The sequence below is a fragment of the Botrytis sinoallii genome (genome assembly GCF_014898435.1).
Source record: "Botrytis sinoallii strain Bc 23 chromosome Unknown BSIN_001, whole genome shotgun sequence".
Taxonomy (NCBI): domain Eukaryota; kingdom Fungi; phylum Ascomycota; class Leotiomycetes; order Helotiales; family Sclerotiniaceae; genus Botrytis; species Botrytis sinoallii.
The window spans coordinates 588,643-612,505 of record NW_024066028.1 but is presented as its reverse complement, the minus strand read 5'-3'; the positions used below and the strand labels follow the sequence as shown (position 1 = coordinate 612,505).

The following is a 23,863-nucleotide window of genomic DNA, read 5'->3' as shown; positions in this document are numbered from 1 at the left end:
CTTACAATCTTCAAAATAAAATGCGATAAGTTGTGACTCGAATTTGGGCGACAAAACCCCTCGTGTGGCTTGTGCATGCACCACCACACAAGCCACACGAGGCTGGTGTAGATTTTGGAGCTGTGGTATTTCGCATCTTCATTCACCTGCAACATCCATTTTTATCACAGTTCGTTCTTTTTCTCGGTGATTTTTTGCATATTTTACTATGTTTATTAGTACCAATCAAACTCTTTTAATGATAGTATCAATGTCTGTATGAGACATACAAAAAAAGAAGTTAAGATACGTTTATATTTTTATCAGGTAGTACTTGATCAGACGGTCACCCGTTCATTCATTTGTCGGCTCCAGACCTAAAACATTTTCATGTTATAAATCTCATATCAATCTGGTCATTGGAGAGGATTGAATATGCAAGATGGCAATCAAGCCATTATCAGACTCAACCATTCATCTTCTGGGTTCATCTCAGGTTCTTACCACACCTACATCTCTCATCAAGGAGCTCATTGACAATGCCCTCGATGCCAAAGCTACGAGCATTGATATCCTTATTTCTCATAATACCATTGATAAGATAGAAGTTCGTGATAACGGTCATGGTATTCAGCCTGATGATCTCGACGCATTAGGCAGGCGCGGTCACACTTCTAAATTGACAACCTTTACGGAGCTCAGAAATATAGGCGGCAGAAGTTTGGGATTTCGAGGAGAGGCACTAGCATCGGCTTGTCAACTTGGTGATGTCTCGATAACCACTAAGATGGATGGACAACTAATTGGGACGTGTGTGAAATTGAAGGCACTAGGTGGAATTCAATCACAATCTCGAAGTTCCCATCCGACTGGAACAACAGTATGTGTGATGAACTTCATGTCAAAGCTACCTGTCAGAAAACAAACAGCCCTGAAAGAAGCTCCGAAAACTATCGGTAAAATCCAAGAGTTGATACGGAGGTACGCCCTAGCACGGCTTTCAGTAAAGCTCACCCTGAAGATTGTAAAGGGTACCAAAGGTGCATGGTCATACTCACCTCGTCCAAACATTACTATCAAAGATTCAGTATCTCTTGTCATTGGCCGAGAAGCTGCTCTCCAATGTTTTGAAGCTTCGATGATATTCCCAGAATCTCCTGATCGTGAAAATGACACATCCGAGGCCGCGGATATCCCAGCCGATGTCAATCCTGCGAACGACGTGGCAACTTCTCATTTTCGCCTTGAAGCTTTCATCCCCCGACCCGATGCAGAGCAGAGTAAAATTGGATACGGGCAATATTTCTCCGTTGATTCCAGGCCAGTAGCCTCCGACAAAGGGACCATGAAGAAAATTACAATCATTTTTAAGAAATATCTTCGAAATAGGCTCGCTTCAGGGGCTCCTTCAGAAAAACTTAAGAATCTGTTTATGCGCCTCAATATTGCTTGCCCGAAAGCAAGTTATGATCCCAATGTTGAACCCGCCAAGGACGATATCATTTTCGAGAATGAGACGCTTGTGTTGGAAGCGGCGGAGAAGATGTTCAATAATTTTTACGGAGATTGCGATACAGTCATGTCTAAAGTAGCAAGAAACAATACTGTGGCCCAGCCCACTGGATTCGACATACTTCTTGCCCGAACTCCGCAACAGGATTCTCCATCACCCTCAAGTGTTGTCAACGCCTCATTGACGCTCAATAATACACCTCCAGCCTCTAACACAATTCCAAATTCAAAGACCATGTCAGAAGTCTGTCCCAGTACTGCATGTGATACGTTAGATATCGCAGAGCCCGATCATTATGAATTTTTTGATGAAGCAACCACCCTCGGAGGGAAGCGAAAATGGGGATGTGATATGTCTCACGATTACACAGAATATACAGATGATTTTAATCCTCGAACCTCTGTCAATAAATCGCAGAAGGAACTTTACTTAAACAGCAATCAGCTGTCTGTTTCTAAGGAGTTGAATCCTTGGGTTATTGCTAAAATGACTGCCCCAATCAACACAAATTCAAGCGCTACCAGCACAAATTCCAGTTCGGCAATATCGCTTGATTCGATCGAGAATATTTCAGTACCATCCGTGTCGCCACGCGCAGTTACTAATGTTATTTCACCGGTACAAGCTAGTCACTTTGGCGAAGTTAGTACCAGCATAGCAGATGTTCTACATTCACACTCTAATTTTAAGAGCCACATGCACGGTAACCCTATGACTCCGGCCGATCAATCAGATTCAACAACTGAAGGTGATGTACCAGTAGTTCAGCCTTCGCATGATCGTCTCGACAGTAATGGGTTCATCACCGCTACAAACTTTGTTAGAAACCCATTGATGTCGCCACCAAGTACATCTCCAAACGCACAACTGCAGAAGCAAACAAGAGGCCGAGGACCTAACAAACCATTTGTACCTCCTTCTCGAACTCCGCAGTCTAACAGTGTATCATCTGGTCATGTTCAAGCACAATTAGGAGCTCCTTATCAGCCCTTTCGAATACAAAGAGAAGCGTGCGATCAACCTGCTGCGACTGCAAGTCCAGTACTGGAAGTACAAAAACAACAGCCAAACCCAAACCCAGAGCTGGAGTGGGCTATGGACTTTGAACATAGAAAGGAGAGTGCCACTCGACGTCGCAGGGATGAGCTCCAAGCTATGCGAGAGACATTCCAACAGCCACCCGCTACAAGCAAAGCTTCTTCTCGGCCATCTCCTCACAAAAATCGTTACAATGCTGCTTTAGCCAGCCTCGAGATGTCTCAAGAGAGTCTGGGGGAGAATTCTTCCTCGGCGAACAACGAAGGCGTCTGTACCACTCTTCCGGATAGCGATCCTCGAGGCTACCTGATGAAACGACAAAAATCATTTTCCGTCCTCTCTAGCATCACTGGAGGACCTCGGAAGTTGAAGCGAGCTCAAACTTTACGTCTTCCCCTAGAATCGATACCTGCAGACTTACAAATTCATCAACTTCTTCAGACGGTTCAAAGTGATATTAATGGAATCTCAAAACTTGTCATGGAGACCTCAGAGCAGGATACGTATGTTCGCCGCGGGACTCAAGCTCGTGGCCTTGAGATGACTACCACAGATAGAGATGCTGTCGGAAAGAAATTGTGTCATGTGGTCGAAGCGTGGATGAAGTCGAAGCGTGGATGAAGTCGGGTAGAGGGGAAAAGTGCGATGTGGAATTTGTATTCGGTGGATTGGAGTCGCTTAGTGGTGCTTAATATGCGTTGTAGGAATATGGATTGCAAAGAAAGATACATATGGCGTTTGGCTGGATTCGAGATACCCTTTTGCTTTTATGGCGCTTATGCGCTACTGCCTATATATAGATCACTGGGAGCATTTTGTTGCTATGTATTTGGCAAGACATTTACTTGTATTATATAGAACGTATCTCTACTGCTTTACAAGACATGATTACAATAAATAGATGCCGAATTTTCGGTGTAAAAAGACAAATAACATTCGAGAAATCCTGTCGATGCTCAGAGAATTGGAGTTTTGTGTGGTCGTTGAACTTTCAGAGAGTCTAATCGGCAATTTGGCACTTCTTTGATGACATGAGATAAAAAAATAAAATTTCATGTAGTAGCAGTAAATTCTTAATCAATTCGGTCTATCTCTAGCTAATGCTACGCCGACTATGTATATTTATGTGCACACAATAAAATCTGGTCTATAAATTGGTATCATATCATATCATCATCAACCACCAAAACTCCCTTACTTATGCAATCAGTACCACGCTTTGCTCCACTCCTTGCACCTATACCCACCTATACCAAAATACCTTCCAGATCCGAGCCCTATCAAGCTTTCTTAGGAGCCCAATTGGATAACCATGTCCTGGCCTTATCAAGATTTGCACCCTCCGCCTCACAAGCCGCAATACACCACTCCAACTCCCAGCCTCCAGGCTCCATGGCCAACATTTCAGCCAGATTTCTCCTCTTTTGATTTCCTTCATCGACACAGAAATACATCGGTTCGGTCTTATCCTCTATTTGGGCTACTAATGGTTGAATAAGAGGAAGGGCATCTTTCATCGCTATTGTTGCTTGAGGCCCCTTGGCTTCTTTCGCCCTTGCAGTCTTGCAGTATATATTTGTACACCATTTCTTGCCACATCCCGTAATCATCTGACTCAAATACCTTCGCTCCACGCGGCGTTTCATCGCCTTTCCTAGTGGGTCGTGCATACTAGCGTATAGTGGACCGAAGCAGATACTGCAAAGACCCAAATCATTACCAGGCCCTTGGCCCATTCTCGATCCAGCGCCCACTTCCCCATTCTTACCAACGCCCTCCAAAGTTCTACCGCAGATGGCATTTCTACAGATTGCCGGTTTGAATCGGCTATTCTTTTCTAGTTCGTGATGTTTAAGATGGGTGGACATATCCCGAAGTCGAACGATTTTGCTGCAGAGGTGACATTCCGTAGTTCGAGCTCCATCCGCAAGCTCGTGTGCTGTCAGTCCAGATATCAGACTTTCTGGAGACGGATCGAAGGGGTCGCCTTCTTGAGGCACTTCGAGATGGCAAAATTGACATAGAATAATCTTGCCAGGACATACAGACGTACGGTGAGTAGCAAGATCCCTTAAGTTTGTTGCTTCGTAAGGGCAACTGGGGCATTGTCGAGCTTCGTGAAAAATAGAGTCGTGTTTGCTTTTGCTTTCTAACGAATTTCCATGGGCCGAGTCACGAGGACAATGCCAATGATTCAACCATTCTGGAGATTTCTTCTGAAAGACGCCATCGCAATGGGGGCATGAGATATTATTGCGGAGACAAAAGTTCTCATGAAGCATCATTGTCCGCTTTGGTACCCATTGATGACAATTTTTACATTGCTCCTCATCAGATCCATGCATTTCGGTATCTTCTTCCAGCAAGATTGGGTTGCTTGGAGCCCCGTTGCTTGCCCCTTTTTCAAGCGATTTTACTTTAATGGAATACTTCCGTGGTCCATGCGATGGCTCGGAAGCTGCTCCGGTTCCTCGACAGTATACAGAAATCAATATGGCATCAGCTCCGTCTAATTCCACGTTTGATTGTTGTATGATTATCCTCTTGATTTTGTCACTTGAGAAATCTCCGAGAACATGTTCATCTTCTCGTGGTTTTGCTCTTTGATGAGCTGATTGAGGACTAATGAATATCTCGACATCACCATCACTATCGTCCTCGAGCGAAAGCTCAGTGTCAAGGCCATTTGATCGATCCCATGAAGGTAAAGTATAGTCGACATAATCACCTTCCGCGACCTGTCCTTGTAAAGCTTTCCATAGATCTATCTCTCCGCCGATGGAACTTCCTTGGGCTGTTCCTGGAGCTTTTTGTGCCTTTGACATGATTTGCTTCAAGGTTTCTCGAGCCTGTTCTTCATTCAGAGCCTCAATATCGACCTCTAGATCCGTATCAACGACGCAAACAGCATCTCCTTCTGGCGCAAACTTATCGATCAGAAATCGGAACTCTTCCGACTTTGAACCCCGAACCATCAATATTTCACCTTTTGTTAAAGTTGTAAAATTTTCTCGCATGTGTTTTTCGAGCAATGGTTTCCAATCCTCGGGATTATAACCAGCCTCCAATGGCCTTAACCTCACGTATGTACCTTTGGGTAATTGTTTTGCATGCACTGTGATCTGGGCCGGTTCTTCGGTTTCGCCTGTAAGGTCTATCATCTCGTCACCCGTGAGGTCGATTGCAGGGTTATCTGTAAGATCTATAGGCGTATCCGATGATCCTCGCCTACTTTCAGCCCTTGGTCTTGGTGGTGTTGGTTTTCGTATGGGCGCAGTGATTCCCAATGCCTCTAGCAAAAATGGACTTAGGACAACTTCTCCTTCATCTGCTGAGAACTCTCGAATTCCTGCGTATACAACATTGCCGTTCTTCGAGTTAACTAGCCTAAAAGTGAGAGGATGGGGAAGTTGTTGTTGGGTATCTCTCCATTGCGACTGTTCTATGCGAGCCGCTGCCAATGAATATGGATTGAATGGATCGAATGCGACATTGTTTGAGCGACTATTAGCATTGACTGTAACTGTGGATGCTGATAATAGTTGTTCCAGAGCAGATTGGGGTAATAGTATCTTGTCTCCGGGCAGAGAGACATTGTCTTTTGGGGCGACTTTATAGACTGATGACCATGTTAAAGAAATGTCTGGAGTTGCTGCCATCATGTCCATGAACAACAAGGCAGGCACCTGTTATAGTGAGTTTTCTCTAATGTAACTGGAAATACTTTAATCTCAATGGTATGTATCAAAGGACTCTTCCAACTCTTGAATTTTGTATCTCAGAAGAGCTCTGAATTTATGCACTTGAAGTGGTACTGTACTGTACTCTACCGTATTGTAGAAACTTGTTGATTGATATGTCAGATAATGCTGGATCCTTCTATACCGAAGATAATCCTTGTTCATCTCTTATCGATAAGAGCCTGGAGGGTGTGATTACGTGATTACGACTGTGGTTTGTGGCTAGTGTGGCTACTTGAGACCTCCAGCCCAGGTGATCTGCAAAATCCCCTGTAACTCCAAAGCACAAAGGCTGGAAAGGTAGTTTTGATTGTCAAGGTCGAAATAGTAAATTGGACAGTCGATATTTCTGAAAGACCATTTAGTTGTTGAATCTGGATTGAGTGATGGAAGAATGTTACATCTCAATTTTGGTATTCGGGCCATCTGTGGCAGTGGCAAGCCAGCCTAAGTGGCGCTAGCATTAGCACCTGACTAACTTCAATAGAAAGATTGACTTCCAAGGCTTGGGAGATCGATCTTGAATTACTTCATTCAATATAGAGTATTTACATTTAGTTTCTTTGATTGCCTTGTCAGTTTGTCCAGTTCGTTTCAGAGATATTAGCACATCTTGAATTCCTCATATCAAGGGATACCTCTCCTCCTAGACTCAATAGATACTTCAATGGAGTTCGAATCTCGAGATACTACAGATAGCTTACCATCTTCTCTCTTGCAATTATTATCAAATACTTTGATTCTTTATCAAACTACTCCTTATCTCCCAGTTTCTTCTCTTTTAGCTCTCGGAGCTACCTCAAAATCTTTCAAAGAGCTCATTCACGAGACCCCTCATGTTTTCCGTTATTTGAAGCTCTCGGACGTCGAATCTGCAAGGTCCGGAGTTGGATCAATTGACAATGGAGGACAGAACTGGAGAAATGTACAACTAGATGAGAATGTAACAGAAGATGAGTCCGTTTTGCCACTCCTAGCTCTGAAATATTGTATATTGACATGTTCATAGCTTTTATGGTGGCCCACTGAGGGGCATCTTCAATCACCTCCGCCGTCGAAATTTACTACTTGATGTGGAAACTTTGATATTGGACGGCCTTTCGGTCCCTTCCGACTTGGTAAGCGAAATCATCCTGAACGATTCGTACAATGTTCGCATCTTATCAATCCGCGAAGTACAAAATCTTAACGAAGGAAAACTGAGAGGTGCGCTCAAATATTCGTGTCGCCCTTCGAGACCCAACAATACTCCTCGGCTTCAAGGGCTATATATCTTTGGTTGCAAGGATGCTCCGCAAGTTGTGAAACGTCGAAGGCATGTGAATAGGTATCCTGCCGGTATCGCGCCTATAGACACAATTCCCAATTACGGAGCGAGGTCTCCAGGAACAAATCTTGGAATGCACTGGAATCGAAGATCCGAAGATGCTTTAGGAGAGAGTGTATTGCGTGGAGGAGGTGAAGTTGGACACCCGGAATTTGGGAACAGGTTCCCAAAACCCATCCACAATGACTGGGCAGATACTATGACCTATTGTGAGGGGATCATCAGTTTTGATGCTGTTCTTTGCAAGGGACCTCGTCACTCTGCAAGCTTACCATCGGACAGTCCTGGTCCATGGTATAACCATACGCAAAATCGCATTGACGGTGCGCGTGTAGCGACTCATCTTCTAGGTGATTGCAGCGGCTGTGGGACTGCTAAAAATGCCTCGATTTTTGGACAGTCGCCCATGGTCTTATTTCCACTCTTGTCGCCTGTCCCTCTTCATGTGTCTAGTGCCAAGGCAGCAAAAACACCATTCGATGGATCTTCATCTCGAGAAAAGCTGATGGTTCGTTGCGTGGATTGTCTACGAACCCGGTACTGTGAAGCTTGTCGCAAGTGGTGGTGCGAGGATTGTTTTGAAGGAACTCAAACAATCAGTAGTACCAGTAGTTCTCCATTATTGCCTTCCATGGTGCCTGAAGTGGAATCTAGCAAGGTACATATGGATTTTTGTGTTAGAGATTGTCTAATATCTGCCATGATATCTCGTGATAGAAGCAGGAGGATGTGGAATTAAAGCAATTTCACCGTGGCAAAAAAGAAGTACCGAGTTATTCATTCGGCGCTTCATTCTTAGGGCATCTCAGTTACTTTCAACCTCTCAACAATTGTATATCTAGAATCTGACGTTGTCAACCTTCATGGAGATCAACTAACGAAAACTCATAGTTTGGCGTCTCAAAAAGCTGCTTATTTTGTGGACTCAATGTAAGACAACACGAGAAGTGGTTATGGGATTATTCGCTAATGGCGTCGTAGTGTCACGAATGTATACAGAAGACTCAGTTGAGATGCAAGATCTGCAATGGAGGATACTGCACGGTCCATAATGAGGGATCAACTTTAACCACAGCAGGTCGCCATGCAATTGATGGTTGTAGATGTTAATACTGACACGTAACTAGTGCGATTGTATGAGAGAGAAGTCCAACTGGTCTCAAAACAAGTACCGATGCTAACAATAATAATTAGGGTGCTCACGAAGTGGTAGGCGAACGAGGGAATTATATTGATCTATTCTCGCTTGTCACACAACTCAATACAAAAACGGACATGATCTCCCCTCTACAGATGCATGATCATAAATCACCGATCATCGAATGGCTCAACCCTACTCTCCACGACGACTCAAATGATTTCATTCCTTGGGGTCATTCTTTCGGTGTGGGAATATGTGGGAATCTTTGGAGCTTGATTGATTTTCCCCCAAAACAACCCCACGAGATTTGATGGATATTGCGGGTGGCCATCGTTGCAGAATTTAGTCTTTCGGACCGAAAGCGGTTGATATTCGGAGCAGAACCACTACTTCACTCTTAGTCGAATATATGTCCATTGTCCATCTCCCCATTCCAAGTAATTGGAGCACATTGACTAGTTCCGCTCCATATATGTATACCTAGTACATATTTCAAGATTTTCTCTCTGTGGGGTTCTAGGCGAGACGCATGTAGATATCATATCGTGTATGCTCTGTTCAACCATTTCTTAAATGACTCAAATCCGAACTCACCGAGCTCTCCACTAGCAACTGCTTTGTGTAATACGAATCAATTACAAGCTCAGTTGGCACTATACGCTGGAGTGACAGTTTTTTATTCTATTTGTTTGCCGGTAGAGAAGCCGGAGTCTTTCAATATTGGGGTCTTATGAGGGGAAAGGCTATAGAAATGCCAATGCATCTATGCTCAAAAGTCTAATTTTCACTGGAAATTAGTGACGAAGCAGTCTAACGAATTCCATATTATATTGTACTCCGGCACTCCTCAGGTCTCAACTTGGCACGGTTTAATACTAGGGCAGCATTGGCTATCCGCGACTCGCTAGCCATCAAAGATCTAACCAACTTTTTCCACCAAGGAAATTCTCAATACAATCAAACAACCCTTAGACAGGCCGTAGGATATCTAGGCCCCGCATGCTTTTGAGACAGAGATTCTTACAACAACAACAACAACAACGTACCTAACAACTTTCCTCTCCGAAAAATAATCTGTCATGAAGTTCAATCTTGAGAAAGATTACGGAAGTGTCGAGCCGTCCATCGATACTCATGATCAAGCACTAAAAGTAGCCGCATCAACGATTTGCACACGATGATACGATGAAAGTTAAAGAAAAGTAGGTAACATGAGACGAGATATTTGCTGTTAGAATCTCGGACCCGATTTCCCCATGGATCTAAGAATCAGTATGTAAACTCATTTCTCGAATTCATCATATAACGGCAGATAGATCAATGTCGTAAGTGGCAAGCTTTTTACCGGCACGGGATATCCGTTCCTTGTGGGGTAATTGGGGATATCCTGTTTCTTGATTTAATTCCCCTGCATTAGGTGGATTTCCATAGATCAATCATGTCTTTCCCTATAAAATGCCAATGCCCATCGATACCCTAGCAAAAGCTTGGTATAATTTGATCCCAACTTCACACGTTTTCTCATTGAGCAAATGAGAACCATGAGACAATCAGAGATTCGCGATCTTCCTCCTTCCACTCCAAGTGATACTGATGTCGAAAAGGTAGAGGACAAAATTCGACACGAAGATCGTCGAGAAAACATAGAGCAGGATGCGGATTTGGTTGAATTCGTCCCAAACGATCCAGAAAATCCTCTCAATTGGACTTCGCTGAGAAAATGGTCGATTGTTCTATCTTTGACAATTGCGAATTTTAGTTGTCTCTGGTAAAATTGTCCAATGACCATTGCGGTTACACAGAATGCTAATGTTCGCTCTTCAGGATAGCTTCAGGTTACTCACCTGCAATCCCTGAATTTGAGGAGAGATTCGGTACTTCAGCTGAAGTCGCTACACTTCCTTTGGTTTGCTATGTGCTTGGTTTGGGATTTGGACCTATGCTTTTAGCACCTCTGAGCGAGTACTATGGAAGAACTCCTGTATATCTGGCCAATTTCTTCATCACTACATTGCTCTTAATCGGTACTGCTTTGGTAGATGATGTCCCCGGATTCATTATCTTGAGGTTTATCACGGGCTTCTTTGCCTCTGCATCAATCAGTAAGTACTATGTTGCAAATCCTCAAGCATTGTATACGAACTAACAACTTTCAGCAAACATTGGAGGAACGATCGCCGATATGTTCCATCACGAACATACTGGTATGCCCTTAGCAGTCTACACTGTAACCTCAGCCGGCGGCTCTGCAAGTGGAGTCTTCGTCTTCTCTTTCATCGCCCAACTACACGGTCTCCACGGTGTTCTCTGGGGTATGTGCGGAGCCACCGGCGGATTTTTCCTCCTCCTATGTGTCTCACTCAAGGAAACTCGACACTCCGTGCTCCTCCGTCGTCGCGCAGCTCGTCTCCGCAAAGAAACCGGGAATCAAAATCTTGACGTTCCACTGGACATGCGTACGCAACCCGCCACCCAAGTATTCGCTACCGCTCTCACTCGTCCATTTCGTCTACTCTTTACCGAACCCGTCATCCTATTCACTGCGGCTTACAACGGATATCTCTTCGGCATTGCATTTCTCTTCAACGGAGCCTTCACCGTCGTCTTCTCCGATGGCTACGGTTTCAACACCATCCAAACCGGTCTCGCAAACCTAGGCGTGTGCGTTGGGGCGCTCCTGGGTCCCGTCACCCACATCTGGCAAGAACGCTACTATCTCCGCAAGATCACATCCCCAAATGGAAGAATCCGGAATATCCCCGAAGCGCGCGTGCAACTCAGCATGGTGGGCTCCGTCGTCTTCCCCATCTCTCTCTTCTGGTTTGCCTGGTCCGCCCAACCCGGTTCCGTACACTGGATTGTGCCGATCATCGCATCGGCATTCTATGGCTGGTCTTTCTACACCATCATCCAAATGACGTTTATGTATATCGAAGATACGTATAAAGTGTATGCGGCGAGTGCGTTGGCCGGCGTGTGTTTTGCGCGGAATATTATCGGCGGGACGTTTCCCTTGTTTGGGACGCAGATGTTTGATGGATTGGGTGTGCATTGGGCGGGCAGTGTCTTGGGGTTTGCGGCGATTCTGTTAATGCCCATTCCGTTCGTGTTGGGGAGATGGGGGAGAGATCTCAGGAAGAGGAGTCCGTGGGCTCGGGAACATATGGATGATTTGGGTGAGGATGACGATGTTAAGATGTAATGGAATGAATGGATGGATGAATGGATGATGGGCCTTGGAACATTGGTTGGGATGAGCGCAAAATGAAAGCGAAATGTTGGGAGAACAAATCCCTGTTTATTGTTGAAAGGCGTTTGTGTATACTATTTTTATGAAGCATGATAGCGATATGGTTAACTTATGATGATGAGGATCGTGGGATGAGATGAAATGAGATTTGAAAATACGTTCCAAAAGATTTCTTGTGTTGGACTGGACTATATCTCCCGGTGCCCATTCTATCGTTCGTTACATACCTACCTAGGTATAACAACTTAAGTCTCATCATTGTAATGCTTCAAACTGCACGCACTAAAATGATCTAGATTCTTGAAATGACCATACATAGAAGAGTTTCGTAAAGACAGCCTATTCCACATTATAAACTCTCTCTCATCACTTATATGAGCCTCACATTGCTGAAATGTCTTAAATATCGCTTTAGTACCCGTAAAATACCATTGGTATTCTTCTTTCTACGATATCATACTTCCTGCAAGCAAGTACTTTTATTTCTCATCTTTGCTTCCCTTTGTCTAATCATACTCTGTGACTCTATCTTTGTTCCATGGAGAATGTTCTTTAATGCTGCCATCAACACACATGTACATGTGGGCAAGGACTGTGAATAATTATGTAGGTGGATAAAAGTGAACAAGCTGAACACTCTCTTTTCTTTTGCAAAATGAAAGGTATATGAAATTTGTTGTGATTTTAATATACCAAGGAAAGAACCTATCATAATACATGGTTGCTAATTTGTACGATCCCATCATCATCCCATCATCATTCCCGAGTCTACTCATTCCAGGCCATCTCGCTGACTTAATAACCCGAACCTACAACTGCAATCTGAATGTGCCAACCTCGAAGGGCTTCAATGTGATGGAGACCTTTCCTTCCTTGATCTCAAGTTCTCTTCTTCATCATCCTCAACACATTGGTCTTCCAAACCCTCTTCACATCCAGGGTCGTCTCAATTGTTCCCTTACTAGTTCCACCTAAACTATCGTAGATTCTCAAAATAACACTTTGGCCCTTTCTCTTGGCTAATTCACCACGGCTGACATCCTCATCATCTTCACCACGCTTAACAGTATCTAGGATCAATGACGGGTCTCCCGTAAGTTTGATTGGACTATCAAATGTGTTGGTTTGAACACCCTTCGAAGCCTTGCAAAGCTTCAATGGATTGTTGAAGTTAAATGCCGTCCGAACGGTAGTTGAGCCAAGACCTCCTTGATGAGGCAGAATAGCCCAACGAATGTGGTGACGACCCATATCTGCATGTGCATCTGGAGCTTTAGGGGCTCGAAGAAGTGATAAGCGCATCACATTGCCACAAGTAGCAAAGCCATATTTGCTATCATTCAGAATGGAGACACCATATTGATTCTCTGAAAGATCGGCGAATTTGTGACAGCATACTTCGAACTTGGCCATATCCCAGCTATTTAAAATCAGTTAGTTATGTACTCCGATTACAAATGATGTCAAAACTTACGTAGTGTTATAGTGAGTAGGTCGTTTGACGATACCGAATTGTGTCTCATAGGATGCCTCCGTGTTTCGAATATCAACTGGGAATTCAACCTTGAGGAATTTCATACTTTCCCTCCATTCAACTTCGCTTTCCATTTCAACATAAGATTGCTGACCCTTGAATGCGGCTGATAAACTGATATGAGTCTTTATCCAGCTGTCTTTGCTGATCTTAGTCTCAGTCATTACACTGACTCTGTGGGCATCACTCTGCACAATCTTAGTATTTCCTGCGGGCAACTCCTTGCGAGAATCCAAGTGGAAAACTTCCACATCCCAAGCTTGCCAATAAAGTGGTTTATCATCAAATATGACAAGCTGATTGGCTTTACCTCCTTCGACTACTATTTCTCTCTCAGCTTGTAGATCATACAGAGAAGTAATTGCGCCGCCTTCGACTTGGACTTTGAGCTGTTCGTTTTGTAGCACAAAAACGCCCTCTCTGACTTCTTTGACAGTCACTTCGGGTGTCTCTGCAATCTTGAAAGTCTTAATATTCAAGAGACTCCCTTGTCCACAAGCAACTCCGGCTGTATTATCGCCAAGTGGCACGATCTCTCTTCTGTGCCATGGCATCGTGTTCAGGGCCACAAGATCGCCATCCTTGGACGAGTCTTCGGCTTGGCCTACACCTAGAGTCTTGTAAAGCTCTTTGAGAATCTTCTCACCAGTCTTAAATACCTTGGCATATAGCTATCATGTGTCAGTATTGTATGAAGCTAAAGCTAGTGCAAATCACATACCTCATCACTGTCGTCGTAACACATCTCAATAGATGATCCTGGTAGGCAGTCATGGAACTGACACAACAATACAGCCTCCCACATATCGTCAATATCCTCTTTTGGATACTTAAAGTCCTTACTTTTGAGACTAGCAATTGTTGAGAGAAGTTCAATATTGTGTAGCATAATTTCAGAATTTCTGTTATTACGCTTGTTGTTTGCTTGCGTTCTGGGGAGAGTCAGCATAATAGTGTGATACTAATAGAATGAAACTTACGTGTAGGTCCACGGTGAAGCTCAAATATAATTCACCGTACCAGGTCACTAAGTCTAGACCTTCAGATACCCTTCCCTCCAAGCGATCAAAGAAATCGTCAACAGAGTCACCCATATGAACTCTAGGTATAAGTCCAGTAGTGTCGCTCATTCCACGAAGACGTCTGAGCTTCTCAATCATCTGCCACGTTGGTCCTCCACCACCATCACCCTTTCCAAAGACAAGAAGTGACGTCTCATCTTGATCCATAGATTTGTGCTGTGTTACTGATCTTCTCACATCACCGAAATCAGCATTTGCAGTGTATGTCTCGGAAGGTGCCATGTGACAAATGACCTGGCTACCATCTAGAGATACCCAATTAAATGTGGTATGTGGGAAATTGTTAATGTTGTTCCAGCTGAGCTTTTGAGTGAAGAAGCGTTTCATTCCTGCGAGGCGACACAGCTGAGGAAGTTGACTCGAGTAACCAAAAGTATCTGGTAGCCAAAATGTCTTGGATCTCTCTCCGAAGTTACTTTCAAAGAACCTTTGACCATACAAAAATTGACGCACAAGGGATTCACCACTGGGCAGATTAGTGTCATGCTCAACCCAACTGCCTCCGACAGGTTGGAATTTTCCTTGTTTGACCTTTTCCTTAACCCGATCAAACACGTATGGATAGTACTGCTTCAACCATTTATACTGTTGAGCTTGGGAGACAGCAAATCGATGCTCGGGGTAACGATCCATAAGGTCACATTGATTTGACCAAGACCTAGCAACTTTTCTTTTGGTCTCGGCCCATGGCCAAAGCCAACAGGTGTCAATATGACAATGGCCGATACCATAAACAATAGGCTTTGTGCCAGTCTCATAAACCGCAGATGAGTTGATGTTTTCACCCAGATATTCTTGTGCAATTTTTCGGCCTTTAATAATTGAATCTTGGTTTCCCAACTCGAAAGCATCAATTATATCATTTGCAACCCTCAATGCTTTATGTTGTTCCCACGAGTCCGATGGAAATTCTCTAGCAGCATCATTGATTTCCCAGATATCAATCCATAAAGCTCGGGCTTCAACGTTTACAGCCACAATCTCGGCCTTTGACAGTTGGAAATATTTATTCGGGTTCGGGGGTTGGATGGAATCGCCACCTGGAGCATTACCGAACATTCCGTTGCAGGCTAGTTTTGATATTAGCATTTAGAAGTGTATGATCCATATGTCTTGTCTCTATCTCACCCATCTCAATATAGATTGTGTGTTCCTTTCCGTCGCGGAAATTGTCCGGCAAGACCCATTCAACTCTCTCGCCACCTCCAGTCAATCCCTGAAGAGGGTTGCCATCCTCGGTCCATACCATTCCTTCATTGTTGGCATCCCAATGTAACTCCAAAAGGTCCTTTTTCTGAAATTCCGACGGGACGGTTATTCGTACTTTGAACCAATGGGTCGACCACGAAGGACCGAAAGCTTCTCCAATGTGTGTTGATCTAAATTCATGGCTTGTGGCATCTTTGAAAGTGGGTCGAGAAAGGTCCGGAGCGTCCCAGACCGAAAGTTTGATGTGCGGTTCTCCAGATGCGACCCCTTCGTTCAACATTCTATTAACAAGAATCAATTAGCATATGCGATAAATCAGAGAATTGAAAAGACCCACGCTCGCAAGTTGTGTCCTTCATATTGTCCGCCAGCATAGAATTGACCAATTCGATCTTTGTAGAGATTAGATATCAATTTACCCTTAGGTCCTTCAGACCTAACAGGATATGAGCTCTTGAGCTCTGGCTTTAGTATAGTTTCACCACCCATAATTGGCAATTGGATGAATTTATTGATGGATTCGAGATGGGATGATGAACTGAGAAAACAAAGCAATTGTCAGTTGTAAAGAGCAGATAGGTAGTAAATAGTAGAAGCTCAGCCGCGGGAAGTGGTAACTCTTCTACTACGCCGCTTGTTACGTAGAAGTGGAGTTCCAACAGGGGTAAGCTTTAGGAAAGCGCGGGGGGAAATGTGGAGGTTGGAAGCCGCGAAACATTACGAGTAAATCCAGTGGCACGTGGCACGTGAAAGGGGTTATATGGTAGATCAACAACTCACCTCGACATCATTCACGGACTTCCACAGCCAACGCAAACTTGATTCAAAGTAGGTCGTTGATGTATCAAAGAGGAAGACAAGCTGAAGGGTATCAACCAAGATGTCAAAGTCATGAGCACAGCAAATACGAAGTTATATGGTATTCCAAGCCTTTGTAAGGGTCATACAAAGATGCGGGGTTGAAGCTGCAGGTACATTGTTTACGTTATGAGAAGAGAATGATTCGTCGGCGGTGGATTCATTCGTCGAATAGATCGTCCAAAAAAAGCAATGGTTTCAGTCTATATCGAGTCGGAAGTTGTACAATAGCCGGCAATTACTGGATGGTGACCGACTATGTGCATCACATTCCTTATCAAACATTGGCCAGTGATATTCACGCAACAGAATCACGATTCTCGTCCAAGAAAACACGCTTCTTCGACTCGAATGAGAGTAATTATTATTACATGGTATTCAAATACACATTTGATACGTGTGCAACAGGAAATCGGCCTCTATTTGACCTTCTTGAAAGCATACCGTTAGCCATACCATTCTACAAACAGTACTCCAGCCTAGGCTAGCTCCCCAAATCTGCAGTCTATTTGAAGCCCTGAAGAGGACTTGTGCATTGCTTTCTCCCACATTTTATAACTTTATGTTCAGATCAAAGCCATTCAGATGTTCGTCCGTCTATTCAGAAAAGCAATTAGTATTGTCCTTGCCAGAATCACTCATGGAGATTAGTGACTAACCTGGTGTCTGATCCATAATCCCAACAACCAGTATTTGCTTCTTCAATTCCCTTCTCCTCCTCTCCTTTTTATTGACTTTCAATCTTACCTTCTCTACCACTCCATGAAAATGCTCATTCCCTTTCTGTATCACATCTGGAGCCCCTTTAATCCCCATGAATCCCGATTTTTTTGGCATGGGCGTATCTGGGCCTGTAGCACTTCTACCAGCATTGGAGATTATTTCATTGCCTTCTGTTGGCGCCATCTTCGTGCTTCCGGAAAGCCGTTTTAAAGCACCCGATAATATTTCCCCAATGACCCTGTTGGACCTGTCGCTTTTGGAGAATCCGGTAGCTTATTAGTTGAAAGAAATGGAAAAGGACTCTTCAGGGGGTGTTGACCACTTGAGAAATCTCTCTTTCGAGGCTTATTCGATTCTGGTATTATTATGTTCGGTGGTGCCATGGATGATGTATGTGAGACTGCAGAGGGTCTATGCAAACTCTGCTGCTCCTCGCTACCCAAAAATGGAGCAACCGGGGTTCGTGGCTCCCAATAATCTGGGCTTTCGCAGAAATAGCTTTGTCGACTTCTCTTTGTTGGCAATGAGAGTGGTGGTGGCATTAACGCGACATCATCGTTGTGAGCCTTATGTCTGAGTGGATATTCTCGCCCATTCTGATAATCGTACGGCACTCCTTGATCTATCATGTTCTCGAGACCACTAGTGTATGACAGATCTTGGCTAGTATTGAGATCTTCTAAATGACCTTGCATAAACCTTGACACTCGTTCTTTATATTCTGACGATATTACTAATGATCTCGGTGAAGACGTGGCCAGGCTCGATGCATTACTAGGTATGTAGTTGGAGAAGTACGAGCTTCCCTCATCCCGCTGCATCGGAGACACAGGAGCAGAACCAATAGTTTGGCTCTGGTGAGCCATGTGTGAATTTATATCATCTTCTTGGCTGTAAATGCTACCAGAACTGTCAGAGTTGTCCGTAGCTAACGATGACTGTCGACTCCTTCCTTCTCTTATTTCCATAGTCGGGTCGTAGCCTGTTCTCTGCATCACCTTCGTTGCCGACTTTGTTAAGGGTGGATCGGGGGGTGGAGGCAATGTACTAGTTTCGGGCGAAGAATAAATCCTCGTCACCCTCCGAAAATCTTCGCTTTCCTCAATATCATCATCGTGACTTTTTGAGACAGAAATATCCATACAAGGTTTTGGAACAGGTTCTCCATACTCATTCAACCTCCCGTCGAGCCTCCTACTCCCCCTGCCCAACTTCTTCGCTAGAACGCCAGGAATTGCTGGCAGTGGATCTCTGTTGGAGAGTGGATCCCTGTTGAAGCGCAACTTATCTCCCGTAGTTTGACTATGTTTCAATTGAGGCCGTTTCATAGTTTCCAAGCCACTCAAAGAAGCAGATGTATGACCCCACTGTGCCCATGGTCCTAATTTTGCGCGAGCGCTTGTCTCTAGTTGAGATTGAGATCTCGAGTGCGAAAGAGAATGCCTATCTGTTGAAGGAGTCGGTGGCAATGTAGCCCGAAACTGCTCCTTAGATGGCGATTGGTACGCCATGAATAATGACACTGAAAACGAACGCAAACGGAGTGATTTTGATTTGAGAAAAGTGGCATAGGCGCTTTCCGAAATATGTATTTTGGCCACTTGACTAATAGGAAATGTATACAGACAAAGAACGAAAATGACCTACGCTTGATGAAGTATAGAAGAAGAAATATTCTAGAATGAAAGAAAAGGACTGATTTGTCGGGGATGATATTATCCCCGACAGAAAGCAAAGTTTTTGTTTATGGCATGGAGATTTTGTCACGATTCTTTGATGCGCGAGTCTTGAGAAACAAAGAATCATATCAGCAATGCCACAATGCCGAGCTACCAAGACCCAAATGAATTTCAAAAAAGTTATACCATCAGTGCCACTTGGAGGATACCGATTACTCATTATATTTGAATGATGTTGGGTACGAATGCTGTGGAAATAATCAGACCAAGGTGAAACGAAAGATGTAGAATATGTCGATGACAGTACAGAGCTATCGTGTACGCGAGAACGAAAGGAGATATAGGAGCTCAATTGAGAACTCATGCGAGTATTGATTTATGGAAAATGTTTTTGTACTCGAAATAAATATATAATAGGAATTCGTTTTTTAAATAAGATAAGTCATTAACCAGAAATAGTCTGCTTTCTATGTATGTTTTTTTAAAAAAAAAATCTATCTCTATCATCAAATAAAAAAGAAAAAATTATACTATTTGAATTCTCATCTCACTTGATATATACAGATTTTATATGCATATATGTATTACATCTAACTGTACAAGCGAACAAGAACGATATGCTGACTAGTGTTTTTCCCTAAGATCGTTACATCCCACGGGGCTACTCCAAGAAACCCTGGTTATCCTTTAATCAATCAGAATGAATTTTTATAACCACATATTGTAGAATTTTTCTGCTTGTATAATAACATGACATAATTTGGTCTTGCTTGATTCTGATTTTATAGATTTCAAGATATGGTGTATATGTTTATCGTGATAGCAGATGATGTTCTTGGGTTGGGTCAAACTCACCAACAGGACAGGCTATTTAATAGTTATTGAGGAGAATGCATGAAGTGGGAATAAGATCAGTAATCTTCCGTCTTCTCCATCTTCCCAACCTTTAGATGGTTACAAAGTTAAACGCTGTACAATGGCCTCTCTTGAGGTTGCCGGCACTGCGCTGTCGGTATTGAATGGCGTATTCCACGTTGCCCTTGATATTTCTCGACTGCAAGATGTTGATAAAGACTTGAGGATTTGTCTTGACTTCCTTGTAGTGGTGGACTGCGACCTCAATCGTGCCCGGGAGTTACGAACCGACAAGTTTGCCGAGATGAACAGTGAAGTTGCGTCGAGCGATCGCTCTTACATCGACGGTATTATTGAAAGGATGGAGAAAGGAGTACTGGAGATAGGTCAAATTATTGTAGCATACCATATTGCCAGTGAAATCAATGATTCTATACCTATTTCGCTGCGTTTCAGGTGGGTTATGAAGGGGAAAGAGCTCTTCAGGGTACGACAGGTATACTTCAATACAGCACACGCAAGCTTGCTGGGGGTAATTTCAAAGATGGAAACAATGACGAGACCAGCTGCTTCACCATCCTATGTCGAGGTAATAGAATCAGGGGACTCGCAAACTCTTCGAAGTCCCAGCAAACAACGTGCATTGAGAGGCAAAAGCTCAATGATTTTGGGGCAATCTCATATTGAGACAATACAATTGGGAGACTCGCATATTCTTCGAAGCCCTAGTCAAAAACACGCATTGCAAGGCAAAACCCTATCATTCTTGAAATCGTAGGAAAATGACTACAGAGGGTCCCGGAATGAATCTGTTTTTTGGTGTCACAGCAGGGAGCTGGCTAGTGGGCCAGGTACTCATTTTTATCATGACACGAGCACCTCTATTTTGAGTATACAGTATCTCTCATATACCTTTCTAATTTGTCACTTCATTGGCAGTCAATCGAATTGCCATAATGCTAATGCTTGACGGTAAACATTCTTTGAATCATAAGATTATTCTGCAATCTAGAACAAAATGCAATGCATGATAAAATAAACGAAATACGTTTTGTCATCGTTTTCAACGATAACGCCGGTCTTCGCTACACAATCAAGATTCTTCAAGCCACCTAGCCACCTAGCCACCTAGCCAGCTCCGGCTTTGACAGCCTAGTAGCATCTGAAACTTTTCGCCCATGCTCATCTATCGTTTTCAAAAAAGCTGGGAAAACTACTACTCTGGCAATTCTTTGTGTCTTGTCATCACCCCTTCGTACCCCGCCTGCTTTGCTTGCCCTTTCGATGGTACCTCCATGGAGAATATCTCGACTTCGTCCTGCTTTTTTGTATACCGGATATGGGGATCCAGCCTCGGGGTGCATTGTCACGAGGTCAACTGCACCATTCCCAACATAATTGCCCGATAAAGGTTTCCCACTGTTCCCGGCCAAGGACTTCCGTGTGAATGGTCGATTGTATCCAACACTGTACTTGGTTTGATCCGATGAAGTATCTGAATGAGGGTTGTTTAATCCTTTAGAATAGTTTTCACTCATATTGTTGGCATCCCGGGCCAAGTTGCGTTGCTTTCCGGGACTTTTAGTTGACCAAGTTGACTACCTCCGGATGAGCTTATCGTCTGAGTCTAATTTGCTAATTTTGTGCGCTCGATCCGGCTTACTAGTTACTGAATCTTGAAGCGAGGTGTAGAGCGACGATGTTTTTAACCATTGTCTTCTGAATTTAAAGACCAATCCAGCTCCCAGACATAAGATTGGCAGAATAGTAGCATACCGAACTCTTCTCCGATCCGAGTTACCGCGCCAAGATTCTCAAGACGCTCATCCGAAGTCTCTTTAGCAAATAATCCAAGAACAACATCAAGCTCATCACATTTGGCTTTGATTTGTCCCGCGGATCCCGCAGATCGTGTCTTACTTCCTTTGGTTCCTGATTCGGTGAGAAGAAATGCTCCGAGTCTCCTCCATTCACACAATGCGATAGCAGCAATGGTTCATTAGCAGCCAGCAGCGAACATAAAAAGAAGTGGAATTGGAAATAAGACACATGAAGCGGCGGAATACCTGCTAAGGATCAGACAAATAAGTGTGGGCCGTGTTTGAGGAGGGGTTTTTTGTGCTTTTGAGCACGATGAGTGACTCATATTATTAATCTAATTCGGACAAAATTTATCATTTGATTTTGTACACTTGTTGAAACTAATATGGAGATAACATTGGAGTGACAAGGGATTTGTCTCGCTGGTAGTACGATCTATGTAGGTGCTCCTATCAAATATTCTTTGATGTAATACCCTATTCGATACTAGGTACTACTAGGTGACGCCAAGCTATCTAGACGTTCAAGAGGACAGTTGCACGGATGTCAACGCTTCACAACTTCCAAAACTCATGCCCACGTATATAATCCAATTATTTCAGAAAATGAATCATTCCATTGATAAGACTATTAAAATATACAAAATGCCCCTGCAAAATAACGTCGTACGCACTAACAACCTCTCATGAGCTCGCACAGCAAGTGCAATTCAATAGGTAAAATCCCAACACCCAGTACGCGCCACGCATTCAATCTCGCTAAGCGATTAACATCCGTTGAAGCATCAGGAACCCCTAGAAACAAATACTTACATCCTACAACTTCTCGTGAGCCATATCAGCCAAAGATTGCCTTGCAGAAGTCAATACACTTGTGTGTGGGTATATGTGATTCACCCCTCGCTAACGATTTCACCTCACCTCATCTCACTCCACCATCCATCTCAGTGTTTCTGACAGTCTGGATTGTAGTCTATTCGAGAAATTCAAATCCTTCGACTGCATTTCTCTCCCACACTTTCTCTATCCACATATATAAATACACGTATACTCATCATCACTTAACCTAGCCTATAAGCCTCTAAACTCCACACACCATTAATCAACCGCCACCCCCTCCCTTCTACAATCTTCTCTTGCAAATACATAGGTACCATATTAACACCCGCACCATCATCCCAAACCCCATCATTCCGACCCAACATACCACCCACACTAACATTCCTCCACAGCGCCTGACACCACCCCTCTATTTTCTCCCAAGTACCCAGGATTCTCGAATCTCTCAATCATCCATGTATACCCATCGACATTCTCTCCACAAGTGGAACCATCCCCACCACTGATTTCACAGACGATATTAACACTATTAGAAATGACGTACAGCAAGAGATCGACGCTGGGAAAGAAATTATAGTATGTAGTCATTCCTGGGTGCAGCACCTATGGCAAGTGCTCTTGATGAGATGAGCATTACTGAGAAGAATCACATTAAAAGGAAAAGTTGGAGGATGGTGGGATTAGCTTTCTTATGTGCGTTTGCGGTTCCTAAAGATACTAGTCTTCGGGAAATCACTGGTGGGAGCAGCCATGCTAGTAATGTGAAAGCGAGTGTTTTTGATTTGAATGCTATAGAAGTGGACTATAACATTAATACTGATTATCAAGATAGTTTCCTCCCAGCAAGAAACGCCAGACAGAAATACTACCATGATCTTAATGATACAATGGCTAGGGATTACGAAGCCAAGCTAAAACTACAAATTGTGGCCGGTTCCCTAACAAAAGCTACTTCGGCTGCCCGTTTGATGATCCCACCAGTCTATTTGATACGTGAAGATGATCGGGTAACTCCAGTATCTTTGCAGGAAATTATGATAGCCGCTCAAACATTAGGAAGAGTTATGAATGAAGAACGAGTGTTCTGCGGACATAACTCATCCTTCAAGAGCCCGGGCTGTACAGCTGGTTTCTCAAGACGAGCTGCAGGCGAGGAGTTCGATGCTGCTGAGACCTGGATTAGTTTGATTCTCAAACTTGCTCATACCCAGGGAAATTTACAATACTGCGCTTCAAAAAAAAATACAAAGGATTAAGAAATATAAAGTTTAATGA

The 23,863-nt window shown here is 43.6% G+C and overlaps 8 protein-coding genes across 8 annotated transcripts; 5 read left to right on the top strand and 3 right to left on the bottom strand.

The window, feature by feature from the left end:
* Nucleotides 1-421: 421 nt before the first annotated feature.
* EAF02_000143 (uncharacterized protein) lies at nt 422-3,151 on the top strand (the record flags this gene model as incomplete). Its single annotated transcript, XM_038896191.1, has 1 exon — nt 422-3,151. The coding sequence occupies one exon, from the start codon at nt 422-424 to the stop codon at nt 3,149-3,151; it is 2,730 nt and encodes a 909-aa protein (XP_038763050.1).
* Nucleotides 3,152-3,810: 659 nt separating this feature from the next.
* Nucleotides 3,811-6,189, bottom strand: EAF02_000142 (uncharacterized protein; the record flags this gene model as incomplete). The annotated part of the gene is made up of 1 exon (XM_038896190.1): nt 3,811-6,189. The coding sequence occupies one exon, from the start codon at nt 6,187-6,189 to the stop codon at nt 3,811-3,813; it is 2,379 nt and encodes a 792-aa protein (XP_038763049.1).
* Nucleotides 6,190-6,937: 748 nt separating this feature from the next.
* EAF02_000141 (uncharacterized protein) lies at nt 6,938-8,810 on the top strand (the record flags this gene model as incomplete). The annotated part of the gene is made up of 6 exons (XM_038896189.1): nt 6,938-7,227; nt 7,280-8,255; nt 8,489-8,527; nt 8,579-8,675; nt 8,725-8,731; nt 8,792-8,810. The coding sequence occupies 6 exons, from the start codon at nt 6,938-6,940 to the stop codon at nt 8,808-8,810; spliced, it is 1,428 nt and encodes a 475-aa protein (XP_038763048.1).
* Nucleotides 8,811-10,279: 1,469 nt separating this feature from the next.
* EAF02_000140 (uncharacterized protein) lies at nt 10,280-11,940 on the top strand (the record flags this gene model as incomplete). Its single annotated transcript, XM_038896188.1, has 3 exons — nt 10,280-10,506; nt 10,563-10,840; nt 10,895-11,940. 3 exons carry the CDS (start codon nt 10,280-10,282, stop codon nt 11,938-11,940), a joined length of 1,551 nt encoding a protein of 516 aa, XP_038763047.1.
* A 642-nt stretch (nt 11,941-12,582) lies between these two features.
* On the bottom strand, nt 12,583-16,690 carry EAF02_000139 (uncharacterized protein). Its single transcript, XM_038896187.1, is given in 7 exon segments — nt 12,583-13,408; nt 13,463-14,193; nt 14,244-14,483; nt 14,503-15,674; nt 15,733-16,094; nt 16,151-16,351; nt 16,594-16,690. 7 exon segments carry the CDS (start codon nt 16,602-16,604, stop codon nt 12,868-12,870), a joined length of 3,258 nt encoding a protein of 1,085 aa, XP_038763046.1. The 5' UTR covers nt 16,605-16,690; the 3' UTR covers nt 12,583-12,867.
* A 910-nt stretch (nt 16,691-17,600) lies between these two features.
* EAF02_000138 (uncharacterized protein) lies at nt 17,601-18,905 on the bottom strand (the record flags this gene model as incomplete). The annotated part of the gene is made up of 1 exon (XM_038896186.1): nt 17,601-18,905. The coding sequence occupies one exon, from the start codon at nt 18,903-18,905 to the stop codon at nt 17,601-17,603; it is 1,305 nt and encodes a 434-aa protein (XP_038763045.1).
* A 1,144-nt stretch (nt 18,906-20,049) lies between these two features.
* EAF02_000137 (uncharacterized protein) lies at nt 20,050-20,706 on the top strand (the record flags this gene model as incomplete). Its single annotated transcript, XM_038896185.1, has 1 exon — nt 20,050-20,706. The coding sequence occupies one exon, from the start codon at nt 20,050-20,052 to the stop codon at nt 20,704-20,706; it is 657 nt and encodes a 218-aa protein (XP_038763044.1).
* Nucleotides 20,707-23,193: 2,487 nt separating this feature from the next.
* On the top strand, nt 23,194-23,844 carry EAF02_000136 (uncharacterized protein; the record flags this gene model as incomplete). The annotated part of the gene is made up of 1 exon (XM_038896184.1): nt 23,194-23,844. One exon carries the CDS (start codon nt 23,194-23,196, stop codon nt 23,842-23,844), a length of 651 nt encoding a protein of 216 aa, XP_038763043.1.
* Nucleotides 23,845-23,863: the final 19 nt, after the last annotated feature.

What these genes read in the sequence shown, in the direction of transcription:
- EAF02_000139 (XM_038896187.1), bottom strand. An exon ending in GAAGGACACAACTTGCGAGC is followed by an intron (nt 16,095 to 16,150) that starts GTGGGTCTTTTC and finishes TCTTGTTAATAG; the next exon opens with AATGTTGAACGAAGGGGTCG. An exon ending in CCTACTCACTATAACACTAC is followed by an intron (nt 13,409 to 13,462) that starts GTAAGTTTTGAC and finishes GATTTTAAATAG; the next exon opens with CTGGGATATGGCCAAGTTCG.